Source organism: Chiloscyllium plagiosum, unplaced genomic scaffold, assembly GCF_037043375.1.
Source record: "Chiloscyllium plagiosum isolate Xiang-an unplaced genomic scaffold, Cpla_swu_hap1 HiC_scaffold_35, whole genome shotgun sequence".
NCBI lineage: Eukaryota > Metazoa > Chordata > Chondrichthyes > Orectolobiformes > Hemiscylliidae > Chiloscyllium > Chiloscyllium plagiosum.
The window spans coordinates 6,171,967-6,193,100 of NW_028270173.1; the positions used below are offsets into that span (position 1 = coordinate 6,171,967).

Sequence of the window (21,134 nt, forward strand, 5' to 3'; positions counted from 1 at the left end):
TAGTGTGGCTAGTCCTTTGGGTTGCGGCATGTCCTCGTTCTGTTGTATCTCCCTTAGGCATCTGTTGATGAAATTGCGAGGATATCCGTTTTTTGCGAATACCTTGTATAGGTGTTCCTCTTCCTCTTTTTGCAGTTCTGGTGTGCTGCAGTGTGTTGTGGCCCTTTTGAATAGTGTCTTGATGCAACTTCGTTTGTGTGTATTGGGATGGTTGCTTTCATAATTCAGGACTTGGTCTGTGTGTGTGGCTTTCCTGTGTACCTTAGTGGTGAATTCTCCGTTTGGTGTTCTCTGCACACTCACGTCGAGGAATGGTAGTTGGTTGTCCTTTTCTTCCTCTCTCGTGAATCGGATTCCTGTTGGTGTGGAGTTGATGATCCGGTGTGTATTCTCTATTTCCGTGTTTTTAATGATTACAAAAGTGTCATCAACTATCTGACCCAGAGTTTGGGTTGAATTTGTGGTAAGACTGGGACAACACTACCATTATAGGGCAAGCGAAACAAAGAACAGCCAGGGAATTCCTAGAAGCTTGGCACTCATCCACGAACTCCATCAACAAACACATAGACCTGGACCCAATATACCGGCCACTACAGTGGACAGCTGAAACTGACAACCGGAAGAGGCGGGGACAGGCCATTATAAATGCCGAAACACCACAGAAGCGCTTCACAGGAGGCTCCCAAGCACTGAGGATGTCACCTAGACAGGGGACGTTTGCAACAAAAACTTCCAGCTGGGCGAACAGAACCACAGCAACCACTGATGAAATTAACCTGCTTTGCAGTTATCACCATCGTAACTGAATTACTTAATTATCAAATACATTGCATTTTCCATATTTTTAATTAGCATCATTGTACAAGATTGTATAAAACATGGCTTGATTTTCAGCTCGAAGAAAGAGTTTCAACTACCTGGACAAACTCTCTATGTTGTTTCAGCTAAGTCAATTTCTCTTTCGTGATATCGCGGTGTTAATAAAATCTTTGTTAATTTCACTACCATCTGTGTTTTATGATCTCTGCTTTATTGGGCTAATTTCTCCGATAACCAGACACATACTGTGCCCCCTTCCTTTTTCAGCATTCCATAGGGACTATTCCATCTGGTCCAGTCACCCTCTACCCTCCACACCTCCCGAGAGCCCCACATCACCATCCCCTGCTCCCACAGGAAGTGCAACTCTTGCCCGCTTCCTTCCTCACTATCCAACGTTCCAGAAAACACGGACCAGCTGAAGTACTGATTCATTTTCACTTCACTGAGTCCAGTCTATTGTATTCACTGCTGACAATGCAGTCTCCTTTACATTTGAGAGACAATATGCAGACTGGGGAGGGGGCGGGGGGTGACCATTTTGCTGAACACTAGGCTCTGTCTGTAAAAATGACCCTGAGCCAGTTACCTGCCACTTCAACACATCCCCATGATTCTATTGTCAACATTTCAGTCTCAGTCCTGCTGCAGTGCTCCAGTGATGTTAGTCACAAGCTGGTGGAACAACACCTCATCTTCCCCCCTCAGCACCTTACAGGAAACGACGATCATTCTGAACGCATGAAGGAGGGTCAGGGAGATGCTGAGTAGTCCCCCGCTCCCTGGCCAATATCCATCCCACAACAACGCTCAATAATTATTCAGTCATTCTCACATTGCTGTTTACAGGAGCTTCCTGTCTGAGAACTGGCTGCTATGTTTCCCAAAGAGAATAGCAGTTAATTAACTGAAAATATTCCTGGACAAGTTGCTTCTTTTTTTCTGAAAAGAAAGGACAGTTTTGCTCGCACCATGAAATAATTTTACATTCGGATAATACGTTCTATTTTGTCCCAAGTGACTAGAGATTTAAAATGCAAACATCAGGTTCTCAGGAGTGTGTTGAATGGGGGAGGTAGGCGGTAAAGTCCAGTTCCTGTCCTGTCCTTGTGCATCAGGACTTGTCAATGACCGCCTTCACAGGGATCCGCTGCATCTGGGACATTCTGCTGCTCACATCTCGCTGATTCGATCCCCAGTAGATCCCCCTCCATCCACACCCCCTCCCCCCATCCTTTCCCGCTGCCGCCGGGCGGGGGCGGGGGACAGATCCCTCTGGAACTTTCCGCCTCTTTCCAGAACCTTCTCCCCCGGGCTCGCTCCTTCCAGAACACTCTCGGGCTCTCGGCGTCTCGCGGAACCGTCCGCGCTCCCATTGGCCGCCGCCTCAGAACCTTCCACAACGTTCCGCCGTGACCTCACCGCCGCGCTCCACCATTGGTCCGCGCCGCTGCCAATCACCCGGCCCCACCTGCCCGGGACCGCCCACACATTCTATTTAAAGGGCCGCAGCTCCCACTGAGCGTCACAATCACAGTCGTTCGCATTGATTGGACACTGAGTGACAGCTCGGTCACTGCGGCAGACAGAAGGGAGCACTCCACAGCAGAGGAGAAGACTCAGTTCTACCACAGACTTTGATCAACATGCCTGCAGCTCAAGGAACAGCTATTGGTATTGACCTGGGCACCACCTACTCCTGTGTTGGGGTCTTCCAGCATGGCAAGGTGGAGATCATCGCCAATGACCAGGGCAACCGTACCACCCCCAGCTACGTGGCCTTCAATGACACTGAGAGGCTCATCGGAGATGCTGCCAAGAACCAGGTGGCTCTGAACCCCCAGAATACCATCTTCGATGCCAAGCGGCTCATCGGGAGGAGATTCGATGACCAAGTTGTCCAGACTGACATGAAGCACTGGCCCTTCCCGGTGGTGAATGATGGAGGGAAGCCCAAGGTCAAGGTTGAGTACAAAGGGGAGAATAAAGCCTTTTACCCTGAGGAAATATCTTCCATGGTGCTGACCAAAATGAAGGAGACAGCAGAAGCCTACCTGGGACACCCTGTCACCAATGCTGTTATCACGGTGCCTGCTTACTTCAATGACTCCCAGCGCCAGGCAACCAAAGATGCTGGTGTGATCGCTGGTCTCAATGTCCTCCGTGTCATCAATGAGCCAACGGCAGCTGCCATTGCCTACGGCCTGGACAAGAAGGGCAGAGGAGAACACAATGTTCTCATCTTTGACCTGGGGGGTGGCACCTTCGATGTGTCTATTCTCTCCATTGATGATGGTATCTTTGAAGTGAAATCAACAGCTGGTGATACCCACTTGGGGGGAGAGGACTTTGATAACCGCATGGTCAATCACTTCATTGAAGAGTTCAAGCGGAAATACAAGAAGGACATCAGTCAGAACAAGAGGGCAGTCAGGAGGCTGAGGACAGCCTGTGAAAGAGCCAAGAGAACCCTGTCTTCCAGCACACAAGCCAGTATTGAGATTGACTGTCTGTTCGAAGGTATCGACTTCTACACCTCCATCACCAGGGCTCGGTTTGAGGAGCTGAATGCTGACCTGTTCAGAGGGACTCTGGAACCAGTGGAGAAAGCTCTGAGAGATGCCAAGTTGGACAAGTCACAGATCCATGACATTGTCTTGGTTGGGGGCTCCACCCGCATCCCCAAGATCCAGAAACTGCTGCAAGATTTCTTCAGTGGCAAGGAGCTGAACAAGAGCATCAATCCTGATGAGGCTGTGGCCTATGGTGCAGCTGTTCAAGCAGCTATTCTGATGGGGGACAAGTCTGAGAATGTTCAGGACCTACTTCTCCTGGATGTCGCTGCCCTGTCTCTGGGTCTCGAGACAGCAGGAGGTGTCATGACTGCACTCATCAAGCGCAACACCACCATTCCCACCAAGCAGACCCAGATCTTCAGCACCTACTCTGATAACCAGCCTGGTGTCCTTATTCAGGTGTATGAAGGGGAGCGAGCCATGACTAAGGACAACAATCTCCTGGGTAAATTTGAGTTGAGTGGCATTGCTCCTGCCCCTCGTGGTGTGCCCCAGATTGAGGTCACCTTTGATATCGATGCCAATGGCATCTTGAATGTCTCTGCTGTTGATAAGAGCACTGGCAAATCGAACAAGATCACCATCAGCAATGACAAGGGCAGGCTGAGTAAGGAGGAGATTGAGAGGATGGTGCAGGATGCGGAAAAGTACAAGCATGAGGATGATGCCCAGCGGGAAAGGATCGGAGCCAAGAACAGTCTAGAGTCCTACGCCTTCAACATGAAGAGCACAGTGGAGGATGAGAATGTGAAAACTAAGATCAGTGAGGGAGACCGGAAGAAAATTCTTGAACAATGTAACCAGGCAATCCTGTGGCTGGAGAACAACCAGATGGCAGACAAGGAGGAGTTTGAGTACCAGCTGAAAGAACTGGAAAATCTTTGCCGTCCCATCATTGCCAACTTGTACCAAGGAGGAGCAGCAGCAGCAGGGGGTTCTTGCAGAGCCCAGGCTGGATGTGCCACTTCCACAGGACCAACAGTGGAGGAGATGGATTAAAGGACTAGAAAGTCAGAGCCTCCGCAATCCAGGACTGAACTTTAGACTGGGACTTGGTGAGCACCAAGATCTCTCTCTTTCAGTGACAGGGAGAGGAGAGGGTTGCTGCAGAAATTACTGCCAGCTGTAACAGTTACGATGTCACTGATCTTGGAGCCTGTTGACATTTTGTAATATGTTTGTCAATGTGGTGAATTAATTTTCTGAATACTCTGGAAGAACATAATCTTGTTATATTTGATTTATATAGGGGATAATTCTTAATGTACAGAAAAATATTTATTTTTGTTTACAAATTCACTTCTTTTTTTTTAAAAAAATAAATGTTCTTATTGATTTCTGCATGTTTCTTTCTGAGGTGTATGATTTGACACACATACTGTGAATGATTTTTCTTTGTTTTCCTACTGCAAAGCATTTCTGACACATTTTTGCACCAGCACTGAGTTATTTTTACTCCAGATTACGAAACATAGAACAGTACAGCACAGAAACAGGCCTTTCGACCCATGATGTAGCGTCGTCCACGGCTCCAAGTTAAACTCATCCCTTCTGCCTGGCAATCCCCCTGGTCTATCTGCCTCCATTGCATGTTTATTCGTGTGCTGATCTAAAAGCCCATTAAAAGTCACTATGGTGTCTACCTCCTGCACTACCCCAGGCTGCCCATTCCAGGCACCTCGCCTTAGCGTAAATACATGCCTTCCAGTATTAGACATATCTGGGGAAGAAGTGTTATCTGTCAATCCTATTTATGTTTCTCCTCTATTTCTGTTGCTCCAGAGAAAACCACCCTAGTCTATCCAGCATCTCCTTATAGCTCATACTCTCTAATCCAGGTAGCGTCCTGGTAACCATCTGCTGAACCCTCTTCAAAGTCTCCACATTTTTTCTGTCGTGTCACAACCAGAACTGAAAGTGCGACCTGACCAAAAACTGAGAAATGTTAGTATTTCCTTGAGTTCAAAATCCTTCTGGTCTCCTTCCTCTTGCAAGTATATGGTGAAACTTGATAGGGATCAGGAAAGATTTACAAGGATCTTGCCAGGATTGGAGATTTTGAGCCATAGGGAGAAGTTGAATAAACTTGGGCTGTTTTCCCTTGAGTGTTGGACACTGAAGGGTGACCTTGTAGAGGTTTATAAAATCACGAGGGGCATAAATCGCCAAAGATCTTCCCTGGGGGGAGGGGAAAGATATAAAAGAGACCTAAGGGGCAATGTTTTCATGCAGAGAGTGATAGGTGTATGGAATGAGCTGTCAGAGGAAATGGCGGACGCTGGTACAATTACAACATATAAAAGGCATCTGGATGCATATATGAATAGGAAGGTTTTGGAGGGATATGGGCTGGGTGCTGGCAGGTGGAACTACATTGGGTTGGGATATTTGGTCTGCATGGATGAGTTGGACTGAAGGGTCTGTTTTTGTGCTGTACATCTCTATGACTCTATGTCGTTCTGTACAAAGGCCATTTAAGAATTGCTTGCTTGTGATCACATGCTGTTTCTCATGTTGATGTTTTATTTTCAATTCAAACTGAACTTCAGGACAAATCTTGCTTATGGCAAAAAGGCAAGATTGTCGCCCAAATTCAGAATTATCATTTCGGCGATTAATAAATTCTGAGATTAATAAATTGTATCTTTAGAAGGTGTACAAATAGTCCATGTGCTGAGTAGCTGACTACAACCATGGCATCACAGGGTGACCAAGTGGGGGTTACGTGGTGTTGAATAATCGGCTGGGGTTGGCGGATTCAGCCTGTCAGTTCAGAATACAGCTCTGGGGCATAGGTTTGAATCCAACCACCAGAGATGGAGAAATTATATTTTAGTTTCAATCCGATATGGAATACAGCTGTGGCCCAATGCCAATCAAGTCATCACTGTCAACTGTGGTTTCAAAACCTCTAGCTTCCTCTTGTCATTTAGGGGAGAATCAGCCATCCTTACCTGGTTTAGCTGATGTGATTCCAGAACGAGAGGAAAGGAGATGATTCTTAACTGTCCTCTCAGCAAGTAATGACCGGCAATAAACCCAGCCAGCAATGCCCAAACCCTGCTAACAAGCAAACTATATAAGAAATCCTGGTCTGAGTTCCCTACTGCAGTTAATGCACATCCATAGAGTGATGTGTCTTGTTGACTGTATCATAACCTGCACCAGAACCTGTCCGTTCCCCAACACTGTCCCCATTTGTAATTTGCCATGCATGAAGTGGCCAGGAATTTACTTCCCAAAATCTCTTGGACCCTCTGTATTCTAATTGGCTCACCTTTGACCAGGTTTAGGTCATTTATTCAAATGTGTCTTTCTGGTTCCATCACAATTTGCCCAGTAATGCTACAGCAAAATGCCTTGAGATGTTTTACAAAGCTAAGCTGCACAGATATAAGTTGTTGTTGTTCCAGTCATTGGCACAATTGGCAGGCTCACCACTGACATAGTTTATGATGCCTTTTGCTGAGAGATTATATAAAATCAGACCAATTAAACCAAATAGTCTGGATTGTAAATAGTCTGCCGATTTATTACAGCTCTAGTATCCGCCAGGTATAATGTCATTCATCAACCATGAACAAATGCTGTGTTATGAACCAGCTCTACTGGACTGTGACGGATGGAAACAGGTAGATGAGAGTAAACCGGTTGATGTGGTGTATATGGATTTCAGCAAGACGTTTGATAAGGTTCCCCACAGTAGGCTATTTTACAAAATGCAGAGGAATGGGATTGTGGGAGACATAGCAGTTTGGATCAGTAATTGGCTTGCTGAAAGAAAACAAAGGGTTGTAGTTGATGGAACATGTTCATCTTGGTGTCCAGTTACTAGCGGCGTACCGCAAGGGTAGGTGTTGGATCCACTGCTGTTTGTCATTTTCATAAATGACCTGGATGAGGGCTTAAAAGGGTGGGTTAGTAAATTTGCGAATGATACTAAGGTCAGTGGAGTTGTGGATAGTGACGAAGGATGTAGTAGGTTGCAGAGAGACATAGATACGAAGCACAGCTGGGCTGAGAGGTGGCAAATGGAGTTTAATGTGGACAAGTGTGAGGTAATACACTTTGGACATAGCAATCAGAATACAAAGTACTGGGCTAATGGCAAGATTCTTGGGAGTGCAGATGAGCAGAGAGATCTCGGTGTCCATGTACGCAGATCCCTGAAAGTTACCACCCAGATTGACAGGGTTGTTAAGAAGGCATACAGTGTTTGGCCTTTACTAATAGAGGGATTGAGTTCCAGAACCATGAGGTTATGCTGCAACTGTACAAAGCTCTGGTATGGCCACACTTGGAGTATTGTGTACAGTTCTGGTCACCGCATTATAAGAAGGATGTGGAAGCTTTGGAAAGGATGCAGAGGAGATTTACTAGGATGTTGCCCAGGATGGAAGGAATGTCTTACAAGGAAAGGCTGAGGGCCTTGAGGCTGTTTTCGTTCGAGAAGAAGGTTGAGAGGTGACTTAATAGAGACATATAAAATCATCAGAGGGTTAGATAGGGTGGACAGGGAGAGCCTTTTTCCAAGTATGGGAACAGCAAAGGGGACACAACATTAAAGTGAGGGGAGATAGGTATAAGACAGATGTTAGAGGTAGTTTCTTTACTCAGAGAGTAGTAATGGTATGGAATGCTTTGCCAGCAACGGTAGTAGATTTGCCAAGTTTAAGTGCAGTTAAGTCGTCATTGGACAGGCATATGGACGTACACGGAATAGTGTAGGTGGGATGGGCTTCAGATTAGTATGACAGGGCGGCGCAACATCGCGGGCCGAAGGGCCTGTACTGCACTGTAATGTTCTGCGTTCTATGTTCTATGGCACCAATGCAGTGTATTCAAGAGCGATCCCAGACCAGCTTCCGCAGCAGTTTCCCTACCAGGACAGTAGGTGGCAATGTTGATCACTGCAAATGAGGCCATGGGACCCAAGAGAGAATATTAGTGAAGGATATATAAAAGCACAAAAAGCTGAGACAGAGAGAGAGAGAAAGAGACAGCACTAACAGAGACAATAGATCAAAATCCTAAAATCCTCTCGCTAACAGCATTGTGGGTCTATCCAAAACAGACAGATTGTATCAGTTCAATAAGGCACCTTCTCAGGGAAAATTAGGGAAGGGCAGTAAAGCTGGCCTGGACGGCACGACAAGAGATATGCCTCTGGAAAGGGCAGGTCTGAGTGCTAAATATTCCTGATGACAAGGTGTTCAGAAAATAATGGGATGGAGGAGGCCTGGCTGTATTGGTGAGCCGAGAGCATTCCAAATCTGGAGGAAGTGGATTTCCCACAAGGTCCAAGGGCGGAATGCATTTGTCTTCAGCTAAGGAACGATAAGAGTGCAACAAGCTTACTAGGTGTCGTCTCTCTCAACCACCAATCCTTCTAAATGATCGCTGAAAGAGACTGGGAGAAAACACAGATTAAGAGACAGTGCCTTGGGGGAAAGGGGAGGGCATATCTTTGCGTGTGTGTGTGTGTGTGTGTGTGTGAGAGAGAGAGAGAGAGAATGTGTGTGTGGGGTGGGTGATGTGTGTTGGGGTGTGTGTGTGTGTATGTGTATGGTGAGGGCAGGGACGTGTGTGTGTGTGTGTGTGAAGGAAGATGTGGGTGGGGGATGTGTGAATAGCAGGGGACAGTGTGCTTCGATCATAAGAATATGAGTCAGCATTATATTGTAAAGTGTAGTGTGAGGCGGCAAATAAATGTGGATCTTTACAGCTGCAAATGGAAAAAAATTTCAAACTCCACAGTTTTTATATTATTCCAGCCTATTCCAAGCTTTTCCTCTGAGTTGACACTCAATGGGATATTGCTCCAGCTGCCTCACTGAGAACAAGGCCCTGTTTGTTCAAGACAAAAGTGAGGACTGCAGATGCTGGAGATCAGACTCAAGATTAGATTGGTGCTGGAAGAGAACTGCAGGTCAGGCAGCTTCCGAGGAGCAGAAAAATCAACGTTTCAGGCAGGAGCTGATTCCTGATGAAGGGTTCCTGCCCGAAATGTCGATTTTGAAAGTTGAAAGTGAAAATGCTGAATCTGATCTCAAAAAAAAATTAAACCACCTGAAGTCCAATGTCATAGAAAGAAATTCAGCTGGTACTGGTTAGATTGAAATAGGGGACATTAGGAAAGTGCTTTATTGAAACAGTGGAGACAGGTCAGAGAATGCTCACTCGGTTGGTTCCTGGGTTGAAGCAGTTCCCTCGTGATGAAAGGTTTCAGGCTGGGGATGTACTCATTGGAGTTTAGAGCAACGAGAGGTTCTTACTGAAATGTATAAGATGGTGAAGGCGTTGACAGAGTAGACATTGAGAGGCTGTTTCCCATCGTGGGGGAACATGGAACCAGGGACAGAATTTCAAAGTAAGGGCCCTGCCAATTAACATGGAGATGGGGAGGGATTTTGTGTCTCGGGAATCATTAATCTTTGGAATTCTCTCCCCCTCGAGAGCAGTGGAGGCCAGTTCATTGAATAGACTCAAAGCTGAGTTAAACCGGTTTTTGATCAATGAGGGAGTCGAAGGTTGTGGGAGTCAGGCAGGAAAATGGAGTTAGGGTCACAATCAGATCAGCCGCCATCTTTATGAATGACAGAGCCAGCTCCAGGGGTCACTCCTGCTCCTGTTTTTGGTGTGAGAGAAAGAGAGAGAGAAAGAGAGAGAGAGAGAGGAGGAGGAGGATTTTGGCATGTGTGGAGGGATGTGTGTGAGTGGGAGATGGGTATTTGTGAGGATATACATGTGAAGGTGTGCTCATTGGGGAATGTATTTGTCTGGGCAAGATGGCTGTATGTAGGCGCCCGTGCGAGAAAGTTGTCAATCAAATTAGAACATAGAACATAGAACATAGAAGAATACAGCGCAGTACAGGCCCTTCGGCCCTCGATGTTGCGCCGATCCAAGCCCACCTAACCTACACTAGCCCACTATCCTCCATATGCCTATCCAATGCCCGCTTAAATGCCCATAATGAGGGAGAGTCCACCACTGCTACTGGCAGGGCATTCCATGAACTCACGACTCGCTGAGTAATGAACCTACCCCTAACATCTGTCCTATACCTACCCCCCCCCTTAATTTAAAGCTATGCCCCCTTGTAATAGCTGACTCCATACGTGGAAAAAGATTCTCACTGTCGACCCTATCTAAACCCCTAATCATCTTATACACCTCTATCAAGTCACCCCTAAACCTTCTTTTCTCCGATGAAAACAACCCCAAGTGCCTCAGCCTTTCCTCATACGATCTTTCTACCATACCAGGCAACATCCTGGTAAACCTCCTCTGCACCCGTTCCAGTGCCTCCACATCCTTCCTATAGTATGGCGACCAAAACTGCACACAATACTCCAGATGTGGCCGCACCAGATTCCTATACAACTGCAACATGACCTCAGTACTCCGGAACTCAATTCCTCTACCAATAAAAGCCAGTACGCCATATGCCTTCTTCACCGCACTATTTACCTGGGTGGCAACTTTCAAAGATTTGTGTACATGGACACCAAGATCCCTCTGCTCATCCACACTACCAAGTATCTGACCGTTAGCCCAGTACCCCATCTTTTTATTACACTTACCAAAGTGAATCACCTCACACTTAGCTACATTGAACTCCATTTGCCACCTTTCTGCCCAGTTCTGCAGCTTATCTATATCCCGCTGTAACCTGCCACATCCTTCCTCACTGTCTACAACTCCTCCGACTTTCGTATCATCCGCAAACTTACTCACCCAACCTTCTAACCCCTCCTCCAGGTCATTTATAAAAATGACAAACAGCAATGGTCCCAAAACAGATCCTTGCGGAACACCACTAGTGACGGCACTCCAAGATGAACATTTGCCATCAACTACTACCCTCTGTCTTCTTCCAGCCAGCCAACTCCTAATCCAAACCTCCAACTCACCCTCAATGCCATACCTCCGTATTTTTTGCAGTAGTCTACCATGGGGAACCTTATCAAACGCCTTACTAAAATCCATATACACCACATCTACTGCTTTCCCCTCGTCCACCTCCTTAGTCACCTTTTCAAAGAATTCAATAAGGTTTGTGAGGCACGACCTGCCCTTCACAAAACCATGCTGACTATCCTTGATCACATTATTCCTATCCAGATGTTCATAAATCCTATCCCTTACAATTCTCTCTAAGAATTTGCCTACAACAGAAGTGAGACTCACCGGCCTATAGTTACTAGGGTTATCCCTACTCCCCTTCTTGAACAAGGGAACCACATTTGCTAGCCTCCAATCTTCTGGCACTACTACTGTAGACAACGAGGACATAAAAATCAAGGCCAATGGCTCTGCAATCTCTTCCCTTGCTTCCCAGAGAATCCTAGGATAAATGCCATCAGGCCCAGGGGACGTATCTATTTTCACCCTTTCCAGAATTTCCAACACCTCTTCTCTACATACCTCAAAGCCATCCATTCTACTTAATTGTGACTCAATACTCACATTGACAACAATGTCCTGTTCCTGATTGAATACTGACGAAAAGTATTCATTCAGTGTCTCCCCAATCTCTTCAGCCTCCACACGCAACTTCCCACTACTATCCTTGACTGGACCTATTCCTACCCTAGTCATTCTTTTATTCCTGACATACCTATAGAAAGCCTTAGGGTTTTCCCTAATCCTACCAACTAAGGACCTTTCATGTCCCCTCCTTGCTGCTCTTAGCTCTCTCTTCAGGTCCTTCCTGGCTACCTTATAACTCTCAATCGCCCCAATTGAACCTTCACGCCTCATCTTTACATAGGCCGCCCTCTTCCATTTAACAAGAGATTCCAATTCCTTATTAAACCACGGCTCCCTCACACGATCCTTTCCTCCCTGCCTGACGGGCACATACTTATCAAGGACACTCAATAGTTGCTCCTTGAACAAGCTCCACATATCAATTACACCCTTGCCTTGAAGCTTACTTTTCCAGGCCACACATCCTAAGTCATGCCTCACAGCATCATAATTTCCCTGCCCCCATCTATAACTCTTGCCCTGTAGTGCACACTTATCCCTCTCCATCACTAGAGTAAAGGTCACCGAATTGTGGTCACTGTCCCCAAAGTGCTCACCTACCTCTAATTCTAACACCTGGCCTGGTTCATTACCCAGAACCAAATCCAGTATGGCCTCACCTCTTGTTGGCCTATCTACATATTGTGTCAGGAAACCCTCCTGCACACATTGGACAAACACTGACCCATCTAACGAACTTGAGCTATAGCTTTCCCAATTAATATCAGGAAAGTTAAAGTCCCCCATAACAACCACCCTATTACTTTCACTCTTCTCTTGAATCATCCTCGCAATCCTTTCTTCTACGTTTCTAGGACTATTAGGAGGCCTGTAAAAAACTCCTAACAGGGTGAGCTCACCTTTCCTATTCCTAACCTCAGCCCAAACTACCTCAGATGGCGAGTCTTCATCCATCGTCCTTTCCACAGCTGTAATACTATCTTTGACAAGCAATGCCACACCTCTCCCTCTTTTACCCCCACCTCTGACCCTACTAAAACATTTAAACCCTGGAACCTGCAACAGCCAATCCTGTCCCTGTTCTACCCATGTCTCCGTAATAGCCACAACATCGAAGTCCCAGGTACCAACCCACGCTGCAAGTTCACCTACCTTATTTCGTATACTTCTTGCATTGAAGTATACACACTTCAAACCACTTTCCTGTTTACAGGCACCCTCCTTTGAAATTGATGCCATGTTCCGAACCTCCCTACATTCCAGGTCCTGCACCCTAAAGCTACAGTCTGGGTTCCCATGCCCCTGCAGAGTTAGTTTAAACCCCCCCCAAGAGCACTAGCAAACCTCCCACCAAGGATACTGGTGCCCCTCAGGTTCAGATGTAGACCATCCTGTTTATAGAGGTCCCACCTTCCCCAGAAGGAACCCCAGTTATCCAAATACCGGAATCCCTCCCTCCTGCACCATCCCTGTAGCCACGCATTTAACTGTTCTCTCTCCCTATTCCTCGACTCTCTATCACGTGGCATGGGTAACAAACCAGAGACAACAACTCTGTTCGTTCTAACTCTGAGCTTCCAACCTAGCTCCCTGAAAGCCTGCCTAACATCCTCAGCGCTCCTCCTACCTATGTCATTGGTGCCAATGTGGACCACGACTTCGGGCTGCTCCCCCTCCCCCTTAAGGACCCGGAAAACACGATCAGAGACATCACGTACCCTTGCACCTGGGAGGCAACATACCAAACGTGAGTCTCTCTCATTCCCACAAAACCTCCTATCTGTGCCCCGAACTATCGAGTCCCCAATTACTATTGCTCTGCTCTTTTCCACCCTTCCCTTCTGAGTAACGGGGACAGGCTCCGTGCCAGAGGCCTGAGCCCCGTTACTTGCCCCTGGTAAGTCGTCCCCCCCACAAGTATCCAAAACGGTATACTTGTTCTTGAGGGGAACGGCCGCAGGGGGTCCCTGCACTGGCTGCTTCCTCCCAGTCCCCCTCACTGTCACCCATCTATCTGCCATCTTTGGAGTTACTACTTCCCTAAAGCTCCGATCTATGACCCCCTCTGCCTCCCGAATGATCCTAAGTTCATCCAACTCCAGCTCCAGTTCCCTAACACGGTCTTGGAGGAGCTGGAGATGGGTGCACTTCCTGCAAGTGTTATCAGCAGGGACGTCCATGGCATCCCTCACCTCAAACATGTTGCAAGAGGAACATTGCACTGCCTTCACTGCCATCCCTCTGAAAGTAACCTTTTATAAAAAAAAAACTGGGTCTAAAGAGTACAACAAGCAAAATGCAACACTTACCTACTTACCACAACGGGTCTTATTATTTAGGTTAGAGGAGGAGGGCGGGTGGGAGACACTACCTCTGTAGTGCCTCAGGTTCTTCTCCTGCTAGCTTTTAAAGGGAAAAAAAACCTACCCGGCTGCCCCTCCGGTCTTCGTCACTTCCCCCTGCTGCTCCCGCTCTTTCTGTAAAGAGAGAAAAAAAAAAACGCTGCCCGCTACCGGTAAGTAATTTTAAAACAAACTGTCTTACCTTAGCTGCTGCTCGCACTCAAAGTCAAAATTGATGGGAGTCTGTGCCCAGAGAGAGAAAAGATGGGGTAGCAGACAAAGGGATTACTGATGATAATTCATGAGAGAGAAATGCTGAGGGGATACAAATGGGAATTGGGAACAGGTGAAAATGGGTTGTACATGCTGAGTGTAACCCATAGGGAACAGGACATGGTGGTATGGGATGGGAAATGAACAAGGTGGTCAAGCTCTGAAATTGTTAAACCCATTGCTGAGCCCTGCAGGCTGTAAGATATCGAGGGGGAAGATGAGGAGTTGTTCCACCAGCTTTTGATGAGCTTCACTGGAGTACTGCAGCAGGTCTGAGACAGAAATGGCAACATGGGGGATAGAGGTGTTGAAGTGGCAGGTAAGTGGAAGCTCAAGGTCATTTTTACAGACAGAGAGTAGGTGTTCTGCAAAGTGATCACCCAGCCTGCACTTTGTCTCCCTAATATAGAGGAGCTGACATTGTCAGCAGCGAATACAGTAGATGTGACCAATCCTGCTCTCACCTTCACCTGGTCCATCTCTGACTCCTCCCTTCCCTTCCTCCACATCTCTGTTTCCATTTCTGAGACTGGCAGGTCACCAATAACCATCCCTAATCCAGCAACTCCCACAGTTCCATCGAATATACACTCACATATCCTGCTTTATTTAAGAACCACATTCCATTCTCTGTCTCCATCACATCTGTTCTGATGACGCCAACTTCCGCAGAGGGACCACAGAGATATCCATGTCCTCAACCGAGCATTCCCCAGCACCATGATTAACAGGGCATTCAGCCGTATCCAACCCAATTCCCACAATTCTGCCATCGCTCCTTCCCTTCCCTCCCCAACGACAGGGTCCCCCTTGTGCCTACTTTTGACACTGTCCTCTGCATCCAAAGGATCATAAGGTGCCATTTATTTCATCTCCAGTGGGATGTCAACGCCAGACACGTTCAACATGCCCAGTGACTCTAGTCACCCTACTACACAAAAACATTGCAGAGATGACCACCAGACTACTACTACCCCAAGGCATCATGGTAGCCCGAAAACCTACTCCCACACTGCAACAACTACTTATGATCAAAGTTTGTGAGAAGATTTATAGCTCGGGTGCTCGTTCCTGTGGTTCTGTTCACCGAGCTGGAAATTTTTCTTGCAAACGTTTCGTCCCCTGTCTAGGTGACATCCTCAGTGCTTGGGAGCCTCCTGTGAAGTGCTTCTTTGATGTTTCCTCCGGTGTTTATAGTGGCCTGTCCCTGCCGCTTCCGGTTGTCAGTTTCAGCTGTCCGCTGTAGTGGCCGGTATATTGGGTCCAGGTCTATGTGTTTGTTGATGGAGTTTGTGGATGAGTGCCAAGCTTCTAGGAATTCCCTGGCTGTTGTTTGTTTCGCTTGCCCGATAATGGTAGTGTTGTCCCAGTCAAATTCATGTTGCTTGTCGTCTGCGTGTGTGGCTACTAGGGATAGCTGGTCGTGTCGTTTCGTGGCTAGTTGATGTTCGTGGATGCGGATCGTTAGCTGTCTTCCTGTTTGTCCTATATAGTGTTTTGTGCAGTCCTTGCATGGGATTTTGTACACTACATTAGTTTTGCTCATGCTGGGTATCGGGTCCATCGTTTTGGTGAGTTGTTGTCTGAGAGTGGCTGTTGGTTTGTGTGCTGTTATAAGTCCTAGTGGTCGCAGTAGTCTGGCTGTCAGTTCAGAGATGTTCTTGATGTATGGTAGTGTGGCTAGTCCTTTGGGTTGCGGCATGTCCTCGTTCTGTTGTATCTCCCTTAGGCATCTGTTGATGAAATTGCGAGGATATCCGTTTTTTGCGAATACCTTGTATAGGTGTTCCTCTTCCTCTTTTTGCAGTTCTGGTGTGCTGCAGTGTGTTGTGGCCCTTTTGAATAGTGTCTTGATGCAACTTCGTTTGTGTGTATTGGGATGGTTGCTTTCATAATTCAGGACTTGGTCTGTGTGTGTGGCTTTCCTGTGTACCTTAGTGGTGAATTCTCCGTTTGGTGTTCTCTGCACACTCACGTCGAGGAATGGTAGTTGGTTGTCCTTTTCTTCCTCTCTCGTGAATCGGATTCCTGTTGGTGTGGAGTTGATGATCCGGTGTGTATTCTCTATTTCCGTGTTTTTAATGATTACAAAAGTGTCATCAACTATCTGACCCAGAGTTTGGGTTGAATTTGTGGTAAGACTGGGACAACACTACCATTATAGGGCAAGCGAAACAAAGAACAGCCAGGGAATTCCTAGAAGCTTGGCACTCATCCACGAACTCCATCAACAAACACATAGACCTGGACCCAATATACCGGCCACTACAGTGGACAGCTGAAACTGACAACCGGAAGAGGCAGGGACAGGCCATTATAAATGCCGAAACACCACAGAAGCGCTTCACAGGAGGCTCCCAAGCACTGAGGATGTCACCTAGACAGGGGACGTTTGCAACAAAAACTTCCAGCTGGGCGAACAGAACCACAGCAACCACTGATGAAATTAACCTGCTTTGCAGTTATCACCATCGTAACTGAATTACTTAATTATCAAATACATTGCATTTTCCATATTTTTAATTAGCATCATTGTACAAGATTGTATAAAACATGGCTTGATTTTCAGCTCGAAGAAAGAGTTTCAACTACCTGGACAAACTCTCTATGTTGTTTCAGCTAAGTCAATTTCTCTTTCGTGATATCGCGGTGTTAATAAAATCTTTGTTAATTTCACTACCATCTGTGTTTTATGATCTCTGCTTTATTGGGCTAATTTCTCCGATAACCAGACACATGCTGTGCCCCCTTCCTTTTTCAGCATTCCATAGGGACTATTCCATCTGGTCCAGTCACCCTCTACCCTCCACACCTCCCGAGAGCCCCACATCACCATCCCCTGCTCCCACAGGAAGTGCAACTCTTGCCCGCTTCCTTCCTCACTATCCAACGTTCCAGAAAACACGGACCAGCTGAAGTACTGATTCATTTTCACTTCACTGAGTCCAGTCTATTGTATTCACTGCTGACAATGCAGTCTCCTTTACATTTGAGAGACAATATGCAGACTGGGGAGGGGGCGGGGGGGTGACCATTTTGCTGAACACTAGGCTCTGTCTGTAAAAATGACCCTGAGCCTCCAGTTACCTGCCACTTCAACACATCCCCATGATTCTATTGTCAACATTTCAGTCTCAGTCCTGCTGCAGTGCTCCAGTGATGTTAGTCACAAGCTGGTGGAACAACACCTCATCTTCCCCCCTCAGCACCTTACAGGAAACGACGATCATTCTGAACGCATGAAGGAGGGTCAGGGAGATGCTGAGTAGTCCCCCGCTCCCTGGCCAATATCCATCCCACAACAACGCTCAATAATTATTCAGTCATTCTCACATTGCTGTTTACGGGAGCTTCCTGTCTGAGAACTGGCTGCTATGTTTCCCAAATAGATTAGCAGTTAATTAACTGAAAATATTCCTGGACAAGGTTGCTTCTTTTTTTCTGAAAAGAAAGGACAGTTTTGCTCGCACCATGAAATAATTTTACATTCGGATAATACGTTCTATTTTGTCCCAAGTGACTAGAGATTTAAAATGCAAACATCAGGTTCTCAGGAGTGTGTTGAATGGGGGAGGTAGGCGGTAAAGTCCAGTTCCTGTCCTGTCCTTGTGCATCAGGACTTGTCAATGACCGCCTTCACAGGGATCCGCTGCATCTGGGACATTCTGCTGCTCACATCTCGCTGATTCGATCCCCAGTAGATCCCCCTCCATCCACACCCCCTCCCCCCATCCTTTCCCGCGGTGCGGGGGACAGATCCCGCTGGAACTTTCCGCCTCTTTCCAGAACCTTCTCCCCCGGGCTCGCTCCTTCCAGAACACTCTCGGGCTCTCGGCGTCTCGCGGAACCGTCCGCGCTCCCATTGGCCGCCGCCTCAGAACCTTCCACAACATTCCGCCGTGACCTCACCGCCGCGCTCCACCATTGGTCCGCGCCGCTGCCGATCACCCGGCCCCCCTCTTGCCCGGGACCGCCCACACATTCTATTTAAAGGGCCGCAGCTCCCACTGAGCGTCACAATCACAGTCGTTCGCATTGATTGGACACTGAGTGACAGCTCGGTCACTGCGGCAGACAGAAGGGAGCACTCCACAGCAGAGGAGAAGACTCAGTTCTACCACAGACTTTGATCAACATGCCTGCAGCTCAAGGAACAGCTATTGGTATTGACCTGGGCACCACCTACTCTTGTGTTGGGGTCTTCCAGCATGGCAAGGTGGAGATCATCGCCAATGACCAGGGCAACCGTACCACCCCCAGCTACGTGGCCTTCAATGACACTGAGAGGCTCATCGGAGATGCTGCCAAGAACCAGGTGGCTCTGAACCCTCAGAATACCATCTTTGATGCCAAGAGGCTCATCGGGAGAAGGTTCGATGACCCAGTTGTCCAAACTGACATGAAGCACTGGCCTTTCCAGGTGATGAATGATGGAGGGAAGCCAAGGGTCAAGGTTGAGTACAAGGGGGAGAGTAAAGCCTTTTATCCTGAGGAAATATCTTCCATGGTGCTGACCAAGATGAAGGAGACAGCAGAGGCCTATCTGGGACACCCTGTCACCAATGCTGTTATCACGGTGCCTGCTTACTTCAATGACTCCCAGCGCCAGGCAACCAAAGATGCTGGTGTGATCGCTGGCCTCAATGTCCTCCGTGTCATCAATGAGCCAACGGCAGCTGCCATTGCCTACGGTCTGGACAAGAAGGGCAGAGGAGAACACAACGTTCTCATCTTTGACCTGGGGGGTGGCACCTTCGATGTGTCTATTCTCTCCATTGACGATGGTATCTTTGAAGTGAAATCAACGGCTGGTGATACCCACTTGGGAGGAGAGGACTTTGATAACCGCATGGTCAATCACTTCATTGAAGAGTTCAAGCGGAAATACAAGAAGGACATCAGTCAGAACAAGAGGGCAGTCAGGAGGCTGAGGACAGCCTGTGAAAGAGCCAAGAGAACCCTGTCTTCCAGCACACAAGCCAGTATTGAGATTGACTGTCTGTTCGAAGGCATTGACTTCTACACCTCCATCACCAGGGCTCGGTTTGAGGAGCTGAATGCTGACCTGTTCAGAGGGACTCTGGAACCAGTGGAGAAAGCTCTGAGAGATGCCAAGTTGGACAAGTCACAGATCCATGATATTGTCTTGGTTGGGGGCTCCACCCGCATCCCCAAGATCCAGAAACTGCTGCAAGATTTCTTCAGTGGCAAGGAGCTGAACAAGAGCATCAATCCTGATGAGGCTGTGGCCTATGGCGCAGCTGTTCAAGCAGCTATTCTGATGGGGGACAAGTCAGAGAATGTTCAGGACCTACTTCTCCTGGATGTCGCTGCCCTGTCTCTGGGTCTCGAGACAGCAGGAGGTGTCATGACTGCACTCATCAAGCGCAACACCACCATTCCCACCAAGCAGACCCAGATCTTCAGCACCTACTCTGATAACCAGCCTGGTGTCCTTATTCAGGTGTATGAAGGGGAGCGAGCCATGACTAAGGACAACAATCTCCTGGGTAAATTTGAGTTGAGTGGCATTGCTCCTGCCCCTCGTGGTGTGCCCCAGATTGAGGTCACCTTTGATATCGATGCCAATGGCATCTTGAATGTCTCTGCTGTTGATAAGAGCACTGGCAAATCGAACAAGATCACCATCAGCAATGACAAGGGCAGGCTGAGTAAGGAGGAGATTGAGAGGATGGTGCAGGATGCGGAAAAGTACAAGAATGAGGATGAAGCCCAGCGGGAAAGGATCAGAGCCAAGAACAGTCTAGAGTCCTACGCCTTCAACATGAAGAGCACAGTGGAGGATGAGAATGTGAAAACTAAGATCAGTGAGGGAGACCGGAAGAAAATTCTTGAACAATGTAACCATGCAATCCTGTGGCTGGAGAACAACCAGATGGCAGACGAGGAGTTTGAGTACCAGCTGAAAGAACTGGAAAAGCTTTGCCGTCCCATCATTGCCAACTTGTACCAAGGAGGAGCAGCAGCAGCAGGGGGTTCTTGCAGAGCCCAGGCTGGATGTGCCACTTCCACAGGACCAACAGTGGAGGAGATGGATTAAAGGACTAGAAAGTCAGAGCCTCCGCAATCCAGGACTGAACTTTAGACTGGGACTTGGTCAGCACCAAGATCTCTCTCTTTCAGTGACAGGGAGAGGAGAGGGTTGCTGCAGAAATTACTGCCAGCTGTAACAGTTACGATGTCACTGATCTTGGAGCCTGTTGACATTTTGTAATATGTTTGTCAATGTGGTGAATTAATTTTTTGAATACTCTGGAAGAACATAATCTTGTTATATTTGATTTATATAGGGGATAATTCTTAATGTACAGAAAAATATTTATTTTTGTTTACAAATTCACTTTTTTTTTAAAAAAAATAAATGTTCTTATTGATTTCTGCATGTTTCTTTCTGAGGTGTATGATTTGACACACATACTGTGAATGATTTTTCTTTGTTTTCCTACTGCAAAGCATTTCTGACACATTTTTGCACCAGCACTGAGTTATTTTTACTCCAGATTACGAAACATAGAACAGTACAGCACAGAAACAGGCCTTTCGACCCATGATGTAGCGTCGTCCACGGCTCCAAGTTAAACTCATCCCTTCTGCCTGGCAATCC

The 21,134-nt window shown here is 47.3% G+C and overlaps 2 protein-coding genes across 2 annotated transcripts; both read left to right on the top strand.

Moving 5' to 3' along the window:
• Nucleotides 1–2,361: 2,361 nt before the first annotated feature.
• Nucleotides 2,362–4,741, top strand: LOC148139998 (heat shock 70 kDa protein 1B-like). The gene has a single exon (XM_087979146.1). It carries the CDS (start codon nucleotides 2,469–2,471, stop codon nucleotides 4,395–4,397), a length of 1,929 nt encoding a protein of 642 aa, XP_087835272.1. The 5' UTR covers nucleotides 2,362–2,468; the 3' UTR covers nucleotides 4,398–4,741.
• A 13,796-nt stretch (nucleotides 4,742–18,537) lies between these two features.
• On the top strand, nucleotides 18,538–20,912 carry LOC148139999 (heat shock 70 kDa protein 1B-like). Its single transcript, XM_087979147.1, has one exon. It carries the CDS (start codon nucleotides 18,645–18,647, stop codon nucleotides 20,568–20,570), a length of 1,926 nt encoding a protein of 641 aa, XP_087835273.1. The 5' UTR covers nucleotides 18,538–18,644; the 3' UTR covers nucleotides 20,571–20,912.
• Nucleotides 20,913–21,134: the final 222 nt, after the last annotated feature.